The 24,434-nt window shown below is 33.6% G+C and overlaps 1 protein-coding gene and 1 long non-coding RNA gene across 5 annotated transcripts; one reads left to right on the top strand and one right to left on the bottom strand.

The window, feature by feature from the left end:
- Positions 1 to 710: 710 nt before the first annotated feature.
- LOC132059385 (ubiquitin carboxyl-terminal hydrolase 27) lies at positions 711 to 12,937 on the top strand. 4 transcript variants are annotated; one of them, XM_059451980.1, is made up of 10 exons: positions 712 to 1,122; positions 2,580 to 2,703; positions 5,253 to 5,353; positions 5,426 to 5,656; positions 6,552 to 6,620; positions 6,707 to 6,835; positions 7,533 to 7,670; positions 8,022 to 8,084; positions 10,234 to 10,569; positions 12,505 to 12,937. In XM_059451980.1, the coding sequence occupies exons 1-10, from the start codon at positions 862 to 864 to the stop codon at positions 12,772 to 12,774; spliced, it is 1,722 nt and encodes a 573-aa protein (XP_059307963.1). In that variant the 5' UTR covers positions 712 to 861; the 3' UTR covers positions 12,775 to 12,937. The 4 variants fall into 4 exon arrangements, with proteins under 4 accessions (XP_059307964.1, XP_059307963.1, XP_059307967.1 ...); XM_059451984.1 differs by lacking the exon at positions 712 to 1,122 and adding an exon at positions 1,398 to 1,507; XM_059451982.1 differs by lacking the exon at positions 712 to 1,122 and adding an exon at positions 1,933 to 2,062.
- A 753-nt stretch (positions 12,938 to 13,690) lies between these two features.
- LOC132060677 (uncharacterized) lies at positions 13,691 to 14,601 on the bottom strand. Its single transcript, XR_009415979.1, has 2 exons — positions 14,471 to 14,601; positions 13,691 to 14,316 (listed from the first exon to the last, which is right to left on the bottom strand). It is a non-coding gene; the product is annotated as an uncharacterized LOC132060677 (long non-coding RNA).
- Positions 14,602 to 24,434: the final 9,833 nt, after the last annotated feature.

Here is a 24,434-nt window from a genome sequence, read left to right on the forward strand (position 1 = left end):
TTCTTCACAAATGAGCTCCAAAAGAATGGTGATATCAAGGTGCAACAAATTGTTCGAGTGATAATATGGCTGATTTGTTCACCAAGTCTATATCAACAACAACTTTCTAGTGAAGATGTGAAGATTCAAATTTTTGGATTGAAGTTCTCATCAGGGGGAGTTAATACGCGTTGTATTCTTTTTCCCTTTCAAGGTTTTTGTTCCACTGGATTTTTCCTTGTAAGGCTTTTTCAATGAGGCAACCAAATAGCGTATTATTAGAAATGTGTACTTTTTTTCCTTCACTAGACTTTTTCCCACTGGGTTTTTTCTAGTAAGGTTTTAACGAGACACATTATCTATCAAATAGACATCCAAGGGGGAGTGTTATAAATATTATTTATTATTGTGGATGTCTATCTTTAGGAAAAATATTAGGGTTAGTAACTTTGGGATCAAGTAACTTTTCCCCTATAAATATAGAGGTTCTCCTTCATTGTAAATCAATCCCCCAAGAGAAATAAATAATTCTCATCTCTTCTCTCTTTCTCTACAATATTCTTCTTGCTTGCTTTATTATTTTATAATAACTTTAAAAATTTTCTTACTTTTTTCCTTAAGCTTTGTGTCTCAAATGATGCCCACGTAAATTGGGACAGGGGGAATATAAAAGATGGGGAAAAAATACATGAGAGATCTATTTAAAGCACAAAATAAGTGGAAAAAGAAAAAAAAGAAAAAAAAAGGAAAAAGAAAACGAAGCGGCCATGAGAAGGACCTATGGAGGGTTTAAAAACCTTATGGTTTTGTATCTGCTATTTGAATTCTCACCACTATTCCCTATTCTAAGTTGTTGAAATAGAGATCAATCAAATATTAGACATGAAAATTAATGGAAATATAGACTCTTATTCACTTATGTACAAATTCAAACATGGGTTTAAGTCCCATTGGGTTACTGCTCATGGTGTTCAAGTCTCAGTTGTTGCAACTCTACTTAGTATTGCTGGTTTTATATTTGCAATAAAAGATGGTAAACTTAGAAACATCATGGTATCACAGAAACATAGTTCAAAAAACTATTGGATTATACCTGGATTGCAAAATCTTGGAAATAATTGCTTCTTGAATGTTGTTTTACAGGTAAAGATTAGTCCCTTTCTTGAATTTTGTTCATAAAAGTTTGATTTTTTAGTCAGGTGTCACAACTTTAGCAAATTTAATGTCGGGTTTTATTTAATTCAGCATTTCTTGAATTTTGTATATTGGTTAGTCTTAATTTTTGTAAAATAACAGGTTTTTGATGATTTTTTTTGATATATGTTGATTTTTGGATTAGGCTTTAGCTAGCTGTAAATTTAGCAAATTTAGTGTGGGATTTTGTTAATTCAGCATTTCTTGAATTTTGTAAAGATAAGGTGAACTCAGAAACATCATGGTATTAGAGAAACGTAGCTGAAAAAATTATTGGATGATACCTGGATTGCAAAATATTGGAAATAATTGTTTCTTGAATGTTGTTTTACAGGTAAAGATTAGTCCTTTCTTGAATTTTGTTGATAAAAGTTTGACTTTTAAGTCAGGTGTCAGACTTTTAGCAAATTTAGTGTTGAATTTTGTGATTCAACCTTTCTTGAATGTTGTTTTATTGGATTATACCTGGATTACAAAATCTTGGAAATAATTATTTCCTGAATGTTGTTTTACAGGTGAAGACAAAATCATTTCTTTCTAATTGGGATATACTTGACAAAAGTTTGTTTTTTTAGCCAGCTGTCAGAGATTTAGCAAATTTAATGTGGGATTTTTTTAATTAAGCCTTTCTTGAGTTCTGTAAATTGGTTAAGTAAATTTTTGTAAATACAAGGTTTTTGATGATTTTTTTTTATATATGTTGATTTTTGGATTAGGCTTTAGCTAACTGTAAGAGCTTTAGCAAATTTAGTGTTGGATTTTTTTTAATTCAGCATTTCTTGAACTCAAAAACATCATGGTAGTAGAGAAATATAGTTCCAAAAATTATTGGATAATACCTGGATTACAAAATCTTGGAAACAATTGCTTCTTGAATGTTGTTTTACAGGTAAAGATAAAATCTTTACTTTCTCAATCCACATTTCTTTGAATTTTGCTAATGTGATGAATTACTTGGCAAAAGATTGTTTTTTAGCCAGCTGTGAGAGCTTTAGCAAATTTAGTGTTGCATTTTTTAATTCAGTTTCTTGAATTCTGTAAATTGGTTAAGTCTTAATTTTTGTAAAGACTAGGTTTTTGATGATTTTTTATATATGTTGATTTTGGATTAGGCTTTAGCTAGCTGTAAGAGCTTTAGCAAATTCAGTGTAGGGTTTTTTCAGTTCAGCATTTCTTGAATTTTGATAATTGGTTAAGTCTTAATTTTTGTAAAGACTAGGTTTTTGATGATTTTTTATATAAGTTTATTTTGGATTAGGCTTTAGCTAGCTGTAAGAGCTTTAGCAAATTTAGTGTGGGATTTTTCTTCTTCAGCATTTCTTGAATTTTGTAAATTGGTTAGTCTAAATTTTTGTAAAGACTAGTTTTTTGATGATTTTTTTTGATATATGTTGATGTTGGATTAGGCGTTAGCTAGCTGTAAGAGCTTTAGCAAATATCTTGAGCAAGTTGTGGAGGAATATGAGGGTCCATCAAAGGAAGGAAGTGAAGATTTGCCAGTTGTTTCTACTTTGGCTTCGCTCATAGAAGGTGAGTTTTGAAATTTGAGATAGTAGAATTTGGGCGGCTGAACGAACTAGTATGAATAAATATATGTCTATTTGAGTTCTACTTGAATGCAAACGTGGATAAAGGGCAGCCCGGTGCACAACGCATCGGGCATTAGTAGGGTTCGGAGAAGGGCCGCAAAACCTAATGCAAGCATTAGTGGCTGCTTCCACGGCTCGAACCGGTGACCTATAGTATGAATGCCGACGTGGATACTAAATGAAAATGAAGAAGTTGTGCTGGTAGAACTGATAGCTTGGTAGAGTTTATGGAATAAAGCATGAATTTAATGATAAATTAATTGCATTTTAGCGAATTATGGATTGATTAAGCACAACTAAATATGCACAAAATGGTTATACGTTCAAGGGTGTGGCGAGTAGGCATGTGCGTTTGGGCAGTTCGGTTGAACGAACTTGTATGAGTAAGTACCTATTTGAGTTCTATTCGAATGCAAATGTGGATACCAAATAAAAATGAAGAAGATCTTGTGCTGGTAGAACTGATAGATAGGTAGAGCTTATGGAATAACACACAAATTTTAGAGATAAATTAATTGCATTTTAGTAAATAATGGATTGATTGAGCACAACTGCATATGCACAAAACGGTTATACATTGGAGGGTGTGGCGAGTAGGGGTGGGCGTTTGGGCAGTTCAGATTGGATATGAAAACTTCGGTTTGGATTTTTGCTTCTCGGATTCAAGAAATTAAAATCCAAATGCAATCCGAATAAGTTCGAACTGGATCGGTTTCCTTACGTTCGGTTCCAGATTGATCGGTTTGATTATTTTGAATTTTCCGGTTTTGAGCTTATAAGTTGAGTTTCTTCTTCTTACAAAAATGAACATCCTAATAAAATATTTATGTCAAATTGCCTTACTAATTTTTCATTTCCACCAAAATCATCCAAATAAAATGTTCAATCAAGCAATGAAACCATTATTAAGGAAATTCTTAATCCAAACAAAGTAAAATCATGCCTATATAGATCACATTACTAATAGTTCATATTAAAGTCAACCACTACTCAGTTCTTATAAACTCTATGCGATTTAAACATCAATTAATATGCTTCCTTAAGGATCTTGTGCCACAACTCCTCAAATGACAATGGAAAATACGGTCACAGTAAATGCATCTCAATTTGCACTATTCATTAGCCTGATAAGGTATATTGACCAATTTAGTAGGGTAGTATTAGATTTACTTTTAGGTATATGGGCTTATGTCTAATTGGTAGGTAGAGATATATATTAGGTACAAAAATTTCGGATATGAAAATCAAAAGTCCCAAATCTGAAACTTTTAAAAGTTAAATCCAGAATCCAATCCGTAATCCAAAAATCCAAAAAAAATGGATTTCGGTTTTGCCCAAACTATGCCCAACCTTAGTGGCGAGCACTACAAAGACGATGCTTATATAAAAGACCAAAAAGCTGCAAATTGGAACATGTAAACTGAATTGTTTAGATCATTCCATAATTTTATGTTATGATTTTGAACAGGAAAACAAGAGTCGTGTTATAGGAGAACAAGAGTTTGTGTTTTTGAAATTGGGTTTGACTCTTCAGAAAATCTTCTTATTTTGAAATAGTTATTACGATGAAGAGAGTTGTCGTCCTTAACAGAATGTAGGCGGTATCTATAGATAATTTATCTCGATTTGTTAGTTCTCTGAGATTCAAGGGAAGAAGTTGAAAGCTTTTACCTCAAATTTTGGTTATAGTACTTAATTTGCTTTGGTTCTGCTATAATAAGTTGGAACCATGGTTCTTTATGTATTAGTCCATTTTAAAGCCTTCTTGAGGCTTCGGGGGAGGGGGTTTGGCATAGACCCCTACATGTTACATTGATGTAAAAAGTATTAGAGGTACATTCTCACTCTTACCTGTGGAAGAGTTCGGTCTTATCAATACACAAATGTATAACTCCCTAGGAATTTCATTCGCGCTCATATTCATTGCCGTAGGAATCGGGTTCAATCTTTCCCCAGCCCTATCTCCACAAGCATCCAAAGCTGCCTTGAATGTTATAAATTTTCGATCTAGTAAACTCAAGTCAATAAGATCAAATTGCTCTTGTCAAACCAACTACTAATCACCAAGTCTTTTGTTTAGCCAAATCAGCCTGATTGTTGACTCACCACTGATTTCGTGCTTGAGTTGGAGGGCTCTGCCTCCTTCCATTGAGTCAAGTAATTCACAAAAAAACTAAGCTAGAACTAATCAAGATCAATATAAAACTAGGAATCTATTGACAAAGTTCATGACGGTCTATATGGAAGGGCAGTTGTTGATACATTCCTGTTGAGAATCTTTTGTTTTCTCGTTCTCCATCTCCTGATGAGTTTGAGGCCTCCGGCGCCCTTTTTGAATACTTGAAGTTGTCCACTCTTTTACATTTGTTAGTCCTAATCAAAGAGCTACGTTTTTTTTTCAAGAAATAAACGTGAAGGGGAGGACTCCTCCTTATTACAAGTAAGTAATGTCTAAATGCTCAATGATAAGATTGGTGTGATGTTCTGCAGAATTAAGTATAGCGCGACATGGACGAGCTGTTCTAAGTCCAAGGAGATTGATGCATGCCATGACTAGTCACATTCCTAATTTCAATCTAACTAGCCAGCAGGTACACTTTTCTTCACAATATGCGGACAATCATCACTAGTCCTAATGTGTTAACTTATATTTCCTAATGTAGGATGCAGAGGAAGCACTCTCCCATCTTATATCTTCTTTAAGAGCCGAATTGTCAGAATCTTATGTTCATGATCACAGTTCTTTGGCGGATGTAACTACGCTTCCTAATTGTAGGATTGTTACACAAAGGAAGGCAGGAGAAAGTGAACAGGAGAGATGGAAGCAAAGTTTTCTTGGGCCTTTCGATGGGATTCTTGGTAGCTTTTTAACCTGCCAAAGTTGTTCGTTTCAGGTTGAATGGTACTTGAAAGAACATTTACAATCATACAATTTAATTATTAATAGACTGCTGTATCTTTTTGCTCGTCATAGAACAGGTTTGCTACATTTACAAGGAATATTATATAGTTGCTTTGCTGTGCTAGCCTAGGCACGCATGCAATCTGAGATATTCATTTCAAGTTGCTGTAAAAGGAAAGAAACTATTAACTAATGGATAATCCCTTTTTTTAGAAAACAATTAGCTGTTTGATATCTCTAGTACTCCCTCTGTCCAATTTATGTGACACTCCTTCCTTTTTAGTCAGTCCCAAAAAGCACGATATATTTAACTTTAACTTTCCATTGTACCCTGAATGAGATTATAGCCACACAATTATCTAAGGTTTATTCTAGACCACAAGTTTCAAAAGTCTTCCTTTCGTTCTTAAGCTTTGTGCCCAGTCAATACCATCGCATAAATTGGGACAGAGGGAGTACATTGAAAGCGAGAAAAGGTCAAAACTTAATTAAAAAGTGGTACCTTAATAGTACCATTTTACATTTTTATGTCATCTTATTAGGTCCTTTTGAGGATTTTGTCTCTAGTTCTGCTTGCTTTGAGCTTTAACTTTCTTGGAGGACATGATTGTGCAAGTTCTCTTATATTCTCATCAACATGCCTCTTGAATAGTTTTTAGTCCTCCTTCCATGCATATTATATGGCAAGTCTCTGTCATCTAGGTCATTATTTTGTAAGTGGGGCTGTATAAGTTAAAGTTTGGTCCTTTTACTTTGTATAGTAAGCTGTAAATAAGTGACATCTTGTATTCTCTATAGTAAGCTGTAAATAAGTGACATCTTGTATTCTCTATCTTCTGGATCTTCATTCATAGTTGACTTATTCATATTGTGTTGTTTTTCTTCAGATCTCTCTGGATTTTCAGTTGTTTCATAGTTTGCATCTTGTTCCAGTGTCAAGCAGCAGTGGGGCTATTGTAAGTTTAAAACTCAATTATCATATGTTTTTAGTGCCTTAATTTGATTCTATTCATAATGATGTATTCTGCAAACATAATGTTAGATGCCTGGGTGTTCCGTGGAGCATTGCCTGAAGCAGTTCTTTGTCGCAGAACAACTTGAAAACTATAAGTGCAGCCACTGTTGGCATATTGCAGCCATAAAGTTTGTCTCTGCAATGGATGAAAATGAGGTAATCTTGGTTTTCAGATCTTATTTTAGGATACTACCTTAACCTTGAAGCTTGTGGCTGTAGTCTATGGGTTCAAAAGAGCTTACATGGCCTAGGCAAAATTAAGGCTTAATACATCAAGAGCCCCTTACTTGCCAGTAAATTTCATTTAGAAACTCAAACAATGGCTTGTTCCGATTGAGTACGTGAACACAGAATAAAATGTTCCTATTAGACACTTTAGTTTCAACTTCTGGAAAAAACTTTTGCGTGTGTTTTCAAGCGTCTATTAGGTAGTTAAGTCAATCACATAATGTATGTCACCTCCTTTAATTATACTCAGCACCCTCAGTTGGAACAAACCTGAGGTTGTATGGCTTATTTAGGCTAATGCGTATAGTTAAAAGAGATGACATATTTTTAAGTAGTTAACTTATCTACGTAATGGGCGTCTGAGAACACGTGTAGTAACTTTTCCAGAATTTGAGCCAGAAGTGTCTAATAGGGAACATTTTATCATAGCTTTAGGTGCTCAATTGGAATAAATTTGCTGACAAGTTTAAGGGGCTGTCGATATATTAAGCCCAAAATGTATATGCTATCATATCAACTATGCCACCATTTGGCAGGAATTTGGTCAATGGGTCCCTTCCGTGTTTCTGTTTTTAACATATTTATGGTCATTCTAGTATCTGTATAATTAGCAATTTGTTCTCAGGCTATTGTTGAAAAACTTAAGCTGTGCAACGAGGAAGATTCGTGTGATTGCAAAGAGCTAGCTTGCCTTGCTCGATTACCATGGTCAAATAGCTTCTCACGCACTTTCAAGCAACTCAGTATTGGCCGGAGTCCTAAGGTATGGTTGTTAGTGCTATTTTCTTCAAGTAAGAATTGAAGGTGCTAAAATCAGGTTTGACTTTATTAAAAGGATTGACCATATAGCTGTCAATAAAATAAAAAATGAGGAAAATAAGGGGTCGTCAAGAAATAACAGTTTTACGTCAGCAAGGAATAACATTTTACGTGCTTACATGCCACTATTTTCTGGACAAGAGGAGAATGACCTGACGGGGGACTCGTTTCTTGATATCCAAACATGATTCAATTTTAACACTTGGTGCTTCAGCCCTCTGTGATTTAATGGTTTTGTTATGTATTTTATTTGTTGACTTTTTTTGCATGTGCTAACAGTTGTGTCACCTTGCAGGTTCTATGTCTTCATTTACAACGCGCTTCTATAAATGTATTCGGGGAACAGGTCAAACTTCAGGTAACTTATATTTTTGCAGGCAGGTTTTGTTCTTAGATACGTAAATAAATTTATTAGGTAAGAACAAACCCCCAGATGAATTAAATTTAACCTTTAATTAGAGAAAAAAAGAACAACCCCAGATGGGGTTCTGGTGGACACTAGACAACATAATGGACTTGACCTGTTGACGAATGACCATAGAAGCAGTAGGAAGCCTATCTTTGAAGTACCATTTCATTCACTGTTTTTTATTTTCTATTCACCGATTTCCCATCATAGCTGATGTTGCACTTCACCGTTCTAATTCCTGCTCCCGTTGGTTACTTCCCTCTTTTTGATTCAAATGTTTGGCCATCTATTTTCAGTTACATCACTGATTCCGCTGCCTGTATTCATCAGATATCTGCGAGATGCCTATGAACTTTCCGAGTTCTTAAATTTCTATCTTCCATATCTGAGCTAGCTGCTTTTTGCATTTCCATTGTGTAATTGGAATCATCAGAATCCTCATCTGTAGAATAGTCTCCTTATTTCCTAGAACATCTCTCTCAAAAATCAATTTATGTTCAGTCGTGGTTAATGGCTTAATTCATAACATGTCTCCATAGTAATCCATTCTGTTCTCTTTTGTGAGTTCCCTTCCTTTTTTTTCCACATAATAGCTAATGACTTTGCAGAAGGAAAGAATCTGTTGTGGCCGAATCCATTCTACCCAAGACTAAAAGAGAAAGCTTATCCGATTATAGCATATGGCATAGACTTGGATTGATTTGTAGCTTGCTTGGGTCATGTACTTTCCCTTTTATTTTGATCAACTCTAGTCCTGATTCGTGTCTGCCACTTTTAGTGCCATCCCTAATTGATTTTTTGTTTTGTTTTTGTTCTCACCATTCCCCAGGAAATGCCGTATCTCATCTCTTTTTAGACTGATTTGAACCTTTAATTAGAAGACTCTGGTCCTTTTGATTTCAGTTGTTTCATCTAGGTCATCAGCTTGTAAAAATCTCAAACTTATTGATAGTGTGGTTCAGTAATGGACCTTGAGATTGGTGGGCATGCCCTGTAATATCATAAATCCATTTTTAGTTGAGGTGGATTGTGGTTGTTATGAAACGTCTTTTCACCAAGTGCTCCGTGTAATTTAAAATCATCCACATGGCTTCCCCATGCAAGCATTCATCTTTATTAGAGCACGAATCACCAAAACGGTCTGCATTTGTACCCAGTGTTCCTCAAGCAGTCAGAAACTGTCATATTTCTTTGAAGTTACCATTTTCCTGACTGGTCATATTCGCCCTGTCTTTTGGGTTAACTGAGTGATGGTATTTTCTGCTTTTCTTTTCCTTGTGTTTCAAGTTGAGCTCACCAAAAAAAAAAAAAAGTTGAGCTCAACCCTCCATATATTAACACTAACCTTAGCTATGGTTTTTGGATTTTAATTTATCTAAGAGCATGACTCTGTATACATTTTTGAATGAGAAATATTACTGTAGTTGCCTATCGAAAAAAGGTATGTTATAGTAGACGTTCTTTTATAACTGAGAAATCACTAAGGGCCAATAGTGCATGGTTTGAACTTGGTGGATAATTGGTCCGCCACTTACCCTTCTCCAATTAAATACTAGATTTTTGTATGCGGCAGGATTCGAACCCTGACGCACGCCTAACCCGCACATCACACACTGCACTCTTACCACTAGACCAAAGTCCTGGGGGCGCATTTTCTGTATCATATTGTACAGTTTTATTTAAAATAGAATTCTCCACTGAAAAGAGAGGAGACCCCTTCTACTTTTGGCTGTCCCAAGATTATGTGATTCTTTGAAGTAGATTATTGAGCATTTATCAAACTATCAGACAGAAAAAATCCAAGACAGAGACCAACTTCTTGTTCACACTTTGGCCTAATCAATTTCGTTTGCTCGAATGCAAAATCAATTTATTAATTGCATAGGGCCAACTTCAGACTATCAGAACTACAACTTTTGGCTACTAAATTTTGACTCTAGCCTTGTGACCTACATGACTTCAATTACTGCGTAATTTCCATCTTCACCCAGATGTTCATCTCCTATCCTAAGGGAAAATGTGATCTTCAAATTTTTTTCTATGCTTTTGGTGCATTTTACTACTTTGTAAACCCTCAATGTTTGAATTTTTTGTTCAGGGCCATATTTCATTTCCGTTGATTTTGGACTTGGCTCCCTTCGTGAAGAATGGAGTGGGAACAAAGAGTCGGGAAGAGAATCTGCAAATCGGGCAAATAAAGCAGCAGCAGCAGCCTTTCCCTTTGTTCAATTACTTAAATCTGAATGATAATAAGGGCATGTTAACTTGCATTACCCGAAGTGAGAGAGATTTTTTTGAAGTAGACGATACGGCTGATTTGTGTCTCTCAAATAGTTTTGGTGTTAAAGCACCAAAGTCAAAATCAAGTTTGCTCGAGACTGGAGGCTACAAGGAGACCAGCTTAAATCAGCTGCCTCCACATTCTGGCAATCAGGTTGGTCGGTTGCTGTAGGTAGATAATCTCAATGATTGGCATGGTATTTACTCGTATTTGAACTTTCACGCATAATGTATTATATGCGTAATGATTTGAAGCCATAAGTTCTCTTGAAATTAAGCATTGCTGTGAAAGACTAGTCGAATGTATCTTATATCCATCTGCAAGCTGCAACGATGGCCAGACCTTTCAATGTGCTGTCGTAGAAACATTAGGGAAATATATATAATACTAGTTAGTTTAAGTTGGATGGTGTTGTTACTCTTAAAATATGTTTGCATCTATGGCTTATGATGCTAAAGCGACTTAAATCGTGCATGCCTTTATGTATAATATTACAGTAGTTTCCATGTTTGTTGAAATGGCAGATGCATGCATATCAAGTTCTAATTACAGTCTAGATCCGAGATCTAGAGGTCTTTAAACCGGCAATTGATCCCGATTTCCCACTTTAGCACATGCGTATCAAGTTCTAATTACAGTCTAGATCCGAGATCTAGAGGTCTTTAAACCGGCAATTGATCCCGATTTCCCACTTTAGCAACTCTTAGATGATAGAAATTATTTAAGTTGTTCATCTAGAAAGTTGGGGCACATAAAGGAACACTTTAATGCAAGTACTGCAAGAGAAAAAAAGGGATTTCAGTTGGCTCGTTAGACATCAGCATTATTTCTACCTTGTAGCGGCCTATTTAAAGCAATTCGCTTTCGTGGAACCAAACAGGTTAAATCTCTCCCTAATAATTACTGTTTGATTAGACTTGCTCGTCGGAACCCCTGAACTTCTATTTTCCATTATTTTGACTTCTTTGGCAGTCAAAATTCAATGTCAATTTTTGATAGCCAGATGGTTTATTCAAAGTCTTTTTGTTTGTTAAATTCAACCATTGGACAAAATCATTTAGGTGAAGTTTGTGAAATTGGAAGCAGTCAGTTATAACGGATATGTGCCACGCGGCTTGGAGTACCATGCTTCTAGAATGATTCTCTAGAAGTCGAAAATTAGAGTAGAGTGCATCCTTGTCATTGAACAAAAGGGTTGTGAATATCTTGCTTCACAATTAGGCATGTAAAACTTTTGTCAAGGAAACCAGTAGAAGATATATGACCACTTATTTCACTGTGTTTAACTTCTTATGAACAGATGGAGACTAATTTAGCAGGGAAGATTTTCCATGTTATGCCCTACTGTGTTCAGACTTCTTTTTATTCTCATCCATTCCCGTGGTTCATTTTCCTTCATTGAACCAACATGGTCACATTCTAAGGATCAAACAGAATACCGTGATGTCTGCTTATAGTACATACCTCATGAGAACAGATGGAGACTATGTTGGAGCAGGGAAGACAATGTGGCCCATGTTGTGCTGTATTTTTAGTTGACTATTGTTAATTTCATTTACGCTTATCACACCATGCTTCCATACATCATCTAGGGTTGTTGAAGAGGAATTTTGCTATCCTTTTAACATCTACATATTATCCGAGGGGTCGTTTGGTTGTTGGTTAGAGTTATGCAGGTATTAATTATTGCAGAGTTTAGTTATTCATGTATTAGTTATTCCACCTTCTACCCTGCATCAAATAATACATAGATTGCCTCCTATGCGAAATTGTAAGCTGGTAACCAAACACCGGACTTGGTGTATTAAATTTTATACATAGAAACTAAAATGCTACCAAACATGGGTACTCGTTATGCTGGTTTTAATGCATGAATAGCCCTTTAACCAGCAACCAAACGACCCCTCAATATTATTCTCTCGGAATGAGCTTTTGGATTAAATTACTACTTTGTGCTATCAAGACTTTAGCTTCATGATCGACCCAGATAACCTGCTATAACCTTTGCGAGTTCATGTTTGTCCAGGTTAGTTTATCTGCATAATTTTAATTTCACGTGATATTCTTCCTCTATCCTTTGTATTGCAGGGTGGAGCTTCCCCAATACCACATTTCAAAAGTCACAAGTACCGACTAGCCTCTGTGGTGCAGCACTTTGGAATAGTTGGTAGCGGGCATTACACTGTTTACAGACGAGTGACTGCCAAAATTAGTGAAGACGATCCTGCAGGACTACTGGGATCAGCTGTTGATCAGTGGTTTTGCATCTCAGACACCGACGTGCACAGTGTTTCTGAGAAAGATGTCCTTGATGCTGAAGCAACCTTACTGTTCTATGAGAAAGTTTCTGATTGTTAAATTTTTGTTGAGTTATAGCTGTTTGTAGTATAACTTGAATAATTTGTGGTAGCAACTCACAAGTCTTAAGTCTTTTGTTATGGGCATTTTGTGTTTTGCCTGGAGAAATGTTTTGCTGGCTTTGGCAAACCAATTGAATTTAATCAGATTTCAGTTTACTTTATGTTGTTTTTTTTAATGTTTTATCGTTTCAGGCGTATGGCAATTTTCTTTTTTGTTTTAGTGATAATATTATTTTGTCAAAGATTAATATGCCAGTAGATAATAAAGCGAATTTGTAGTTTTAGAATTTGATTTTCATATTTGTGAAATGTTCATAGTATCGGACTGAAGAGCTTAAATGGAGTGACATGGACAGTGGAAATTCATAGTCGACTCAACTTTGAGATTGTGCACATTAGTTAATGTAATATTGGTTATATTTTGATATTTTCTTCTTAAAAATGTGTGTCGAAAGACCTTTTGAATTGTTATAACGTAGTTGTCAACCCCTTCAATTTTCTTTTTTATTTACTTAGGCCCCTCAAACTTACATTTTTGATGATTTGGTCCTTGTCCGAATTGAAGCTAATAAAGTTTCGGATTTTCTTTTGAATGTCGTCCTTTTTTGTTATTTCTATTAAGGAATGAAACTAATCAGCTTGAAGTCATTAGCAGATTACGAAATTAACTACATTTGTCAACAAAGAAAATATTGAGATCAATAAATGTTTTCCATCAAGCCACACCAAAAAATTCATATACATTTCGGGACTGAAAATAGGGAAAGGTTAATGTATATCTCTTATTTTCTCTCAAACCAAACATTAAAATTGGAAAGAGAAATATTAGGGAAAAAGCTAACAGCAGAAACCAAAAGGGACAAAATAAGAAATACATGTGACATACTCAAACAAAATGCTGCCATTGTCCGAAATATAGATAACCAAGCTAGAGCTATTGTATAAATTGGAATTCGTGAAACTATCAACTAAAAAATAAAATATCTCTCAGAATTATCATTTGAAGTTTTATATATCTTCATAAAGGTGTATATGTATACAGGTCTCATCAACATTAATTCGATATATTCAAATTTCTCAAAAATCCTTCTCCCATATATCTCCTTAAATACCCTCTATGATTATACTCTCCCAATTCTTTTTAATTATTAGTTTTTCTTACCTCCAAGTTACAAAGTATATTTCGGAAACAAAAGTAGTACATGATAAAACTTGTGACATTCAGGATCTAGACCAGACACAACGAGTTTGATAGAATTTACTGCGTCTAACTCGGGCTATATGTGTTTACAAAAACAACACTTGTATAAAAAGTAGAACTCACTGATGGCTGACTCCAAATTTTGGATTCCCCATGGGATAAAACCTCCAAGTTTGTATAAATTTTCTTAATTATGAATAGGAGGTTTCTTTCTAGCAGGAGTATAATCTAAGTCTATTGCTACTGAGTCTTCATACTTTGATTGCTCTTTATTCCTTACAACAACTTGTTGTTGGCCACTCTTTTGAGCTTCATAACGGTCCACTCGCAAATTTCTTGCTGCAAAATAGAACATGAAACCAAAAATGTGATCAACAATAAGGTCATTAAAAAGAAAAAAGGTCATATTCTCTCGAAAATGGATTATTTATTCATCCAATGAGAGATAATTATTAGAAAGAAATAAAGAAAAAGAAACTCTCTAATTAATTACCTTGACAAGTGATCAAGAAGAAGCAGAACAAGAAGGAGATGGCCAAGAACCAATGCGTTTTTTGGTAAACAACAGCCATTTTTTGACCTCCTAAATTTTTATGAAACTTTGAATAGATAATAAATTTGTGTGTTTTGTGGGTTATTTTATACAAATTCCTTATTTATAGACAGCCAATATAGAATGGAAAAACTGGGCAATCAATTTAGAGATGTCAAATCATGTTGCAAAATTTTGTACTTGGATAATATAGCATGAGCGACCTTAAGGGGGTGACAATGTATAGAGTCAATATCAGCATTTTGCATGAGAAATTAATCTTAATTTGCATGTATATGGCATTAATGCTTCCACTATTTGTCTACAAGTCTCTTAGTCAAATGACTAATGAGGTAAAAAAACAATTGTTGAGTACCAATCATATGCTTTGTCTTCCGTTTGCACGACTTTTTTTTTTTTTTTTTTGTATTTTTTATAATTGAAAAATCTTTGAGAATCAGCGGCGAATGATTCGAAACTCGATGGATAAGACATGAGATTTTTACATTACACATCACTCTAAAGTGGTCCATATGAAAAATAACCATTTTTTATACAAAATTTAGCAAGTGTATTATTAATGGACGTAAACATTAGACATTGATTATATAATTTTTATGCACTCAGTATACACTCGATATACATTGAGCGTACACTTATGCCGGTTAGAAAGGATTACGGCTAAACGAGTAAATATTTTAAGCCACCTAGCTAAAACTGTAACTTACCTAAATATATTGAGTGTGTGGGTATATTAAAGGGGGATTTAGGGGTGTGGCACACCCGTACACCCTCGACAAAAAATTACGCTTTACATATAGGGTAGATTTTCTGCGTTTGTGTATATATATAAGTTTTGAACACCCTAAACAAATTGAAAAGGTTAGCTCAAGTGGTCTAGGATGTTCAAAATTCATCAACATCCAAGGTTTGATTCCTAGCGTTGACATTATTTTTTATGTTTAGCTTTTTGTTGTTTTTTCGAACCTCCTGAGTTAAAATTCTGAATCCACCACTATAAAAAATAACAGTCGACATCTGTAATAAAACACAAGAATATAGTTATAGGGTCAATTTATGCTATTCAAATCGTAAGTTGTCATTAAAAAAAATCATTCACCACGAAAAGAAACAATAAACGAGGAAAGATTATACAATTGGACAAAAGGGACCCTCTCTTATTTTGAGATAAGGCAATTGAAAAGGAAGTGTATAGAATTTCGCGTGGCAAACAACCAGTTGATGTGCAAAATTTTTCTTCGAGGGCTTGAAAATCAAAATAGTTTGTTCCCTGCTAAGGTGACATTCTAAGATACATATATTTAAATTGGAAAATGGTACGAAATTTCCTTTCCACAATTATTAATTTTTAACCCTATCAGTATCTGAGATGTTAAGCTAATAATAAACACATGTTACATCTCTCCTTTTCGATCAACGGAGACATAGACACTAAGGAATTAGATGTGAATCAAATCCATGTCAAGGTCACACATCCAAAGGTAACAACGTTCTAGTATTTGCGTTTAAACTGAATCATGTTAATTTAATACGATTAGGTAATAAATTGATTTAATAACACGTATTATTATATGTAATAACATGTGCGATATATTCATTGATTAATTTGGTGTAAATAATGGGTGCAAATTTCTTGATTCGTTCTCATTGAAGAATTAACCTACATAGCGCCCACCCGACTGCTTAAAATGAAATAGCCGGCGAATGTATTAATATATGTAAATTTCAAGTATAATATGTTTATAACATTGTACAATCAATGTACAATCTATATAATATGTGTATAACATTGTACAATCAATGTCTATTGTATAATCTATGTATACTGACTAGGAAAATTAAACAGGAAATTCGGACGGCTTTTTATGTAAAAAGTCCTTTTTAATTTGCTCAAAAGAACTATTTTGGCGAGGAAAAATAATCTGTTGTTAGCTGACTCGATAATCAATTAGTTTTTTTAATTTTTATTTCCACAGTCTAAGACTCTAAGGTCTTGGTTCGCCTTTTTACACTTATCTCTAACTTCTACGAGCATCAACTGTTCATTAAATAGAAAGATATTAATCAGAAATTAGTTTCTACGAGCATCAATTTCTTGTTAAATAAAAGGATACAGTGTTAATCAGAATTTTTTTAGCATCACTTAGTTCTCATAAATTTTAGGGTCTAAGGTCTTAGTTCTCATAAATTTTAGGGTCTAAGGCCAGTTAAGAAGGGTATGAAACCTATCAGGTCATATTTTTAAGGGAAAAGGGTCAAGAATGCCCCTCTACTTTGGAAAAGGGCTAAAAATATTATCCGTTACAAATTTGGGTAAAAAATACCCTCCCGTCATTAAAGTTTTCAAATATACCCCTATTTTAACGGAAATCTCCAAATCCCCCAAAATAACCCGATTTTATTTTTAAACATGACCCAACTACATAAAAAACCCAAATGCGACCAACTTGTTCCCGAGTCCTACATTTGGAGCCATTAGGCACAGGAGCGGGTGACCCATATATTGGGTTTTTTATTCAGTTGGGTCGGGTTTAAATGGAGCGGGTTTAAAAATGTAATCGGGTTATTTTGGGGATTTCCTTTAAGACAGGGGTATATTTGAAAACTTTAATGACGGAAGGAGTATTTTTGACCCAAATTTGTAATGACGGATATTTTTAACCTTTTCCCATATTTTTAACCTTTTCCCAAAGTAGAGGGATATTTTTGACCCTTTTCCCTATTTTAACAAAAAAAGGGTAAAAAAGGCCCATGACCAGCGGCGGATACACCCTTTTAGGGTGGGGCTGGCATGGCACCCCCTCGATTAATAATTTTTTTATATACTTATATTGTAATTTTCTTAAATTAGGTTGAATATTTGATCCTGCCAACCCCAGTCGTAAATTAGACAAAGGTGCCCTAGCTGGTAGACACAAGTTTGAATCTATCTTGAACATTTTTCGACTCCCGTTTTTCTTTGCGCTTCTTACTTCCTTTGTACCAGTAATTCCCTTTTCGGCCCTCCCAATTTTCTATTTATCTTTTTATTAATTATATTGCCTTTCCTCTTTTCTATTATTTTATTGGTGATCTCTAGCGAGAACACACAAATAGAAATTCCAAAATCCTTTAAATTAAGCATTTCTCTTAATCTCAAATCTATGAGTATTGAAATCGGAAAACTTGGGTCTCAATGGGAATTTTGGATTGAGATCAAAATTCAATTTTTTTAATTTATAATTTCTTTTGTTTGTTACTCCCTCCGTCCATGTTTCCTTGTCTATATTTGACTTGGGACACTCTTAATAAGCAATAAATAAAATGAGAAATGAATTGTAGTACTTAATAATAAGGATAAAATAGGTATAAAGTGGTAAATTATGTCTTGGTTTTTCAAACTATATAACTTACAAGTGAAAGTGGACATATATGTTTAGTATAATGGACAAATAAAAATGGACGGAGGGAGTGTATTATAAAAATTTATGCTATTCTATAATTGTTAAATTCAATTTAAATCACTTCACTACTTAAATTGTGATGGAAATTTCGTAAGCACTGCTTAGAAAAAACATGAAATTTATGATTTATTTTTGGAACTTGTAGTTTATCTAATTGTATTTACCTATTGAAGAGTTTTTTTTATTATTTTTCTTATTTTGATTGGTGTAGTTCCCTTATTGAAGATGTTATTTTACTTGTGCAAATTTATTTTTTAATATACATAAGAGATGCAAGTCCCTTGGTGAAAAATATTGATTTTACTTCTGTTGTTAATGGGTTTTAATGAGTGTGATTCCTTGTTTAAGATGCTAATTATGTTCGTTTCTTGATTTTTGAGATGTAATTTTCATATTTGCAAATTAAAAAAAAAAAAGCCTATTAAGTTGATCCGAATAAACTAAAAAGAGATGGACCAGACCTAAATACACGTTCCTAAAAAGATATACATTAAAGAAAATTGTGGCACCCACCACCTTCAAATCCTAAATCCGCCTCTACCCATGACCTATTAAATATGACTCAAAAATAACGTGGAGGACATTTTTGGTCCTTCTCCTTATTTTTAATATATGAATGTTCGTTCACTTTGCTTTTGGAGGAATATAATGATTCACAAGCTAATTTGCATCAAGTTAGAACGATAACTAAGTCATTTCTCATTTTCAGTAATATCATATAAACTTTCTTACACTCCTAGCTTTGCCTGCATGATTATGCATGCATGTAGTACGTATACTTGAAGTAGAAGACAACCATGCATGAAAATGACTTAAGAGATGTCATGGTCCGAAGTTCCAAAATATATGGCTAACTACCCTCGTGACTTCACGTGATGAAGTTAGGCTATAAAACGTAAAAAGAGACATGAACATCAACAAACAATTATTTCCTTTCAATCACTTTAAGACCAACACCTAATATGTACTGCTTCTTTTGAAGATGCTGCAGTGAAACTCCTGCCATTCCTAGACATTGTTATCTGTGGACCATCTTCGACAAGGATTTTGATGGAATTTAATTAAGTTAGTGGAAAAATGGCACCAAAATTTGATTAATTTTATTTTTATAGGAATATGCCATGTCCCCATACTGGGGTTGGACGTGGTTGACACTCATCCTTATTACCCTTTGAGTAAATCATGCACAATTAGCTAGCTGAAGGTCTGACCTGTACTCAATAATTGAAATGAAACCAACAACATCTTAATTAAATATTGCAAGGCAAATTAAATAAGGAACTTAACTTCAAAACGTCTTTATTAAGTCATAAGCCTCTAGCTGAAATTTGAATACATGAAGCTTCGGGCATTCTCCGATTGACTAAAAATAAGTATAAGACTAGCTCGAGTTAACTGAGTTATCGTGCAAAGCTATTCACTTTCTGTAATATGATATGTATCATGAACTATTGGCTGAATTTAAAGCATTTAAACATCTACAACCTCAACTTATCTCAAATTAACTATCAAGGTCCGCTATCAACAAACTCGTATACTCAATCACTTCGAAATCTACAATAAATGGTTAAAATCGTTAACTCTACTACTTATTCAACTCAATTCCTCAGTTGAGATCTCTTTTTGACCATTTATAGTTCATCTCACTTCCACCCCTAAACATTAGCGTTCTTACCATCCAAACATCACTATACGTAATAAATTTTTTTAACTTTAGTAGTAGGAAGTAGAGAAATTACTTTGAATGTCATTCTCAAAAACCCTATATGTGTTTTGGGTTTTTTAGAAGTCCTTTGAATCCTTGACGAAAACAATAGGATTTAGAATTTAAAGGTGTTAAAACGATATTAATCTAATATTTATAATTTGAACCCGTGATAGAAATTGTAATCAGGTAAAGGATGAAGAGATCCTATTTATCCCACCACAACTCTTATTGCCAGAGCATGTAATACTCAGGTGGAGAGAGCTAGGGGAAATAATTATATTGTGTAATCCAATATTGATGCAATCTTTGATATGGTTAGGCTTGTGGCACATCACGTATATAAACATACGATTACGAATATTGTAAGTGATCTCTAGACATCGAAATTTTGTCGGACTCTACAATTTGAGCCCAATATGTGCTAGGGTTTTTTGGAGACTACTTTACCCTAACTCTAGATTAAGCCTATATAAAGGACACATATTCACTTGAAAAGACATCTCAAATATCCCATAAACTCATGGGTATTCAAAAAGAGGTCACTATGTGGCCGGATATTTCTTGACAACCAAATACTTCAAGAAGATCCACAATATCCTTTCATGGAGATCAAATACATCCAAGAAGGTCCACACACATCCAAATACAAATCATCCTATGTTTGAGAAATACGCTAATAACGACCCTCGAATTACGGAAGAATCAAGGAAGTAAAGAGATCTTGTATCCGCAATATTCAACAATAGAATCTCTGTTTCTTCATATTTTGTTTGTGGTTGTAATTTATTTCCGCATATTAAAATTTGTTGCAAACATGATCAATGAACATTTGATTACAATAATTTGGGACCAATAATTGCGTTTGAAGTCTGTCAGTAGCTGTGAACCATATATACATTGGATGATTAGGCAGATCTGCTATGAAATATTCAATTTCTTAATTATATGACAGTCACGTCCTCTATGGAAAAGGGAAAAAAAAGAAAGAATTCTAATATTTTTAGTCAGCCGCGAGCCTTCTAACCATAATAGTTTGTAGTATCGCCAGAGTATAATATGTATATAATAAGTTTATAACTAGTATATAATGTATAACCAGTAATTATACACAGATTGTATTGTAATTAAAAATAATTACACACTGTATACTAGCTAAAATTTATAAAACTATAAAAACTAAAGTTATCCTTTATTGTAAATTTTGTTGGGTTGTTATGTAATGCAAAAGGGAACAATGTCTCCTTGTATATTAATTCACAACTTACTATTTCCTTTTACTATTTTTCTTCAAGTTGTAAAACTAATAATTTCAGCATTTTTCATTTGAAACAAAACAATCATATTATGTCTGATGATCACATTTCCATGTATAAACTCAAATTGTGGACTAAATGCCAGTGCTAGCGCCTAGCGGATGGATCCATTATTTTTAACTTGATTTCTAATTTTCAATACAGTAAAATAACGATGTCGTTTGTATGGATATTTTTTGGTTGCTATAGTAAAATACTATTATAGAAAACATATAATATAACATAATATGAAAAATCAATTTTAAATTAAACTTGACTGTTAAAGTAAATGTAAATTTTAACTATAGAGAATGACTTGTTATAAAGAGGCCTGACTGTATATAGTCGAATGTTATAAGAATGATCATCCACATTGCCACAAGATATAATAGGTGGGTATATATATATATATTACTACTACTGTATATAAGAAGGAATGGGGTGCTTTTGTAGTCCTCACAAAAAATTTAATTCAACGGTGTTGTTACATGTGGCTTTGTTTTGTCTTTTGACTAATCTCACGGGCTTATGTAATTGGTGTATTAATTTACTTTACTACTATATATTAAGAGGGAATGAGGTGATTTTGTAGTCCTCACAAATTTTTTAATCCTATGGTGTTGCTACATGTGGCTTTGTTTTGTCTTTTGCCTAATCTCATTCTTTGGACTCATTCTTTATCTTAAGTAAATTTTTATGTGGGCTTATGTAATTGGTGTATATTGAATTGTAATAACTTTTGTGAATTTTTTCTTGCTCTTTACTTCCTTCGGTTCGTATTATATGATATTTTAGCTTTTATATTTAATTCAAATAATTTTTTATATAAATTGAGAAGGTATTAATAGTTTTTTTTTTTTTTTTTTTTTTTTTTTTTTTACTAAATTTCATTTTATTAGATAAGTGAATTTTTATATAACCAAAAAATCATATTAAGTTGGTACTATTTAACTAAGGTAATTTAGTAAAACGCCTCTTACTTTTTAGCACAAGCTAAAAACACCATATAATATGGACAAAAAGGATTATCAAATTTCCCTTTACATTATTTGTTATCATACATATTATGTAGTAAAATTTAGGCAATTATGGAGCCATATTAACGTTTTCAATCGGAGCATTTATTAGATCTTACTAATCACGCTTGCCCCGGTTTTAATTTATGTGAGACTTTCTATTATCGCCAAAGTATTTGACTAAACTATGAAGCTATATTGAATTAGATGAACTTGATATTTTAATTTTAATTTAGATATTAAAAATACAAAAAGTACTATAAATTGTAATATTAACTTAGAAGAAATAGTTTTAAGCATAAACTATATATGAAGAACTAAATTGATTCTTGACATTCATTTAATGAATTTAATTTTTTCCCTTAATTTTGTCTAAAACTAAGCTTAAATCACCACATTTAGCTAGCATAAACTCTTGTTATATGAAATATTATGAGTGAAATTAAAAATTAATAATACAACAAAAAATTATTTCTATCTATATATACAAAATTTATATGTGCACAAATTCATAAAAATGTCAATATTTTTCAATTTATGATTTTCACGGAGTTGTATTATTTTACATAATTTAAATTGTGTTACATTACATAATGTTGATTCGCTTGTGTCCCTTTGGCATTTGATGATTTTTTTCGCTAAACTTCCTTCCTCAATTAATTTTTTGTTTAAAAATTATCTAATTAGTTGACTAAAGAACATTAATAAATATGAAGACTTATCAACAATACATATTTAATGTGCCACTGAATTGTTAATTATGTTGTAAGAAAATATGTAATAAATTATACTTTTCTAATTGAAATATGACTACTTTTATATCTTGAGTTAAGCCCGGGCCTCTGATAACTAGTATATTTAAAGGGACAACCAAGGAGTATTTGTAGTCCTCACAAAAATTTACAATTTAATGTCAATTTTTTTAATTAATTACTTCTAGGTCCCAAATTTATTTTTTAATGTCAAATTCACTTTTTATTTTTATTGTCTACTTTTCATTACTTTACTAGTATATATAAGGGAGAATACCTATTTTTTGTAGTCCTCACGTGAATATTTTTTTACACTTTTTATCCCTAATTGAAATTTTAATAGCGTTGTGAATCTTCACACATTTTGGTAAATTATGAGAACTTTAAGGACTTTTTTATGCCACTAAAATGATGATGTTATGGAAAAGTTATTGTTGCAGGCTATGCGTCTACCAAACACAATATATGAGGGACCTGGTTGACTACCAGTTCCCTTATGCAACGTATTAAGTACAGAAGGCAAGATAGTACCGTGAAAAACTCCTTGCTCGAGGGATTAAAAACCATGATCTACCCCAGTAGGATTTCAACTCCACTACACCGAGCAACTTCAGGTTACAACTCTATCGTAAGCTAGGAACTAATTCCCATAATCCCTCACCGTTATAATAACGCTTATGTAACCTAGGAAATAACTCCCATTGTCCCTACCATTGCAATACTCCGATTGCAAGCAACTCCACTTAGCTAACTCTCGCTAAGGACACTAATACACTTAGACTAATCCTAGCCTAATGTACCCTCAATGACTTGAGGAAACACACAACAAGCACCCTTTGAGATTTTGATCTACCTACAAACAGCTTCCTTTAAAGAGAAGAGTAGGTTTACAATTTAAGCACAGACGAACAAAGACTCACAACAGTATAAAGAACTTAGACTAAATCTTGTGTCTAGATCAGGTTCTTCGACTTGTAGGTGACTTTGTTCTTGAGAGATCTTGAGAACTTGTGTCGGCAGATTTGCACGATTTAGATTAGGTTTTCAAGTCTACTAAACATGTTGCCATCATGTTGTATATATAGTGGGAGCATTGGGGGTGAAAAGAAACCACTCTTCAATTTTGACCTAAAGCATGGGCTAACTCGATGTTGTACTTGTGTGCAGTGAGTGGCAAAGCTTTACAGCTGTCTATGTCGATAGTGTAAGGTACACAGAGAGAAGATCATAGACCAGGTCTCTAGTTGGTGCTGAAATAGTTTGACAATCATCAAAACACGAATGCACTTGGAACTATCAATTTATCCCTTTTTTGATGATGACAAACTCATACATAATGTTCCCCTGAGAACCAGATTTCCACTTGTTCCCCCTTCGAAACAGACTCTCATTTTCAAGGCACCTGCGACATGTTAGCAACAAAGTACAACATCTGTGTGAACCAGAAGAACAGGTCACCCACTAATGAGTTCTTCAATTATAGCACATATCAAGCTTCCCCCTTAGTTCCCTTAATTAGTTCAACATTCTTCTCCCCCCTTAGTTCAGCATTGTTTGTCCCCTTAATTCAACATCATACAACATTGTCTTCCCTTTTAATTCAGTATGTCTTCTCTCTTTTGACATCATCAAAAAGATAAACATGCGTAATAATAGAGATGTCGTATGGTATAAAGACATCCAAAGCTGGATG

Source organism: Lycium ferocissimum, chromosome 6 (assembly GCF_029784015.1).
Source record: "Lycium ferocissimum isolate CSIRO_LF1 chromosome 6, AGI_CSIRO_Lferr_CH_V1, whole genome shotgun sequence".
In the NCBI taxonomy this organism is placed as follows: Eukaryota; Viridiplantae; Streptophyta; class Magnoliopsida; order Solanales; family Solanaceae; genus Lycium; species Lycium ferocissimum.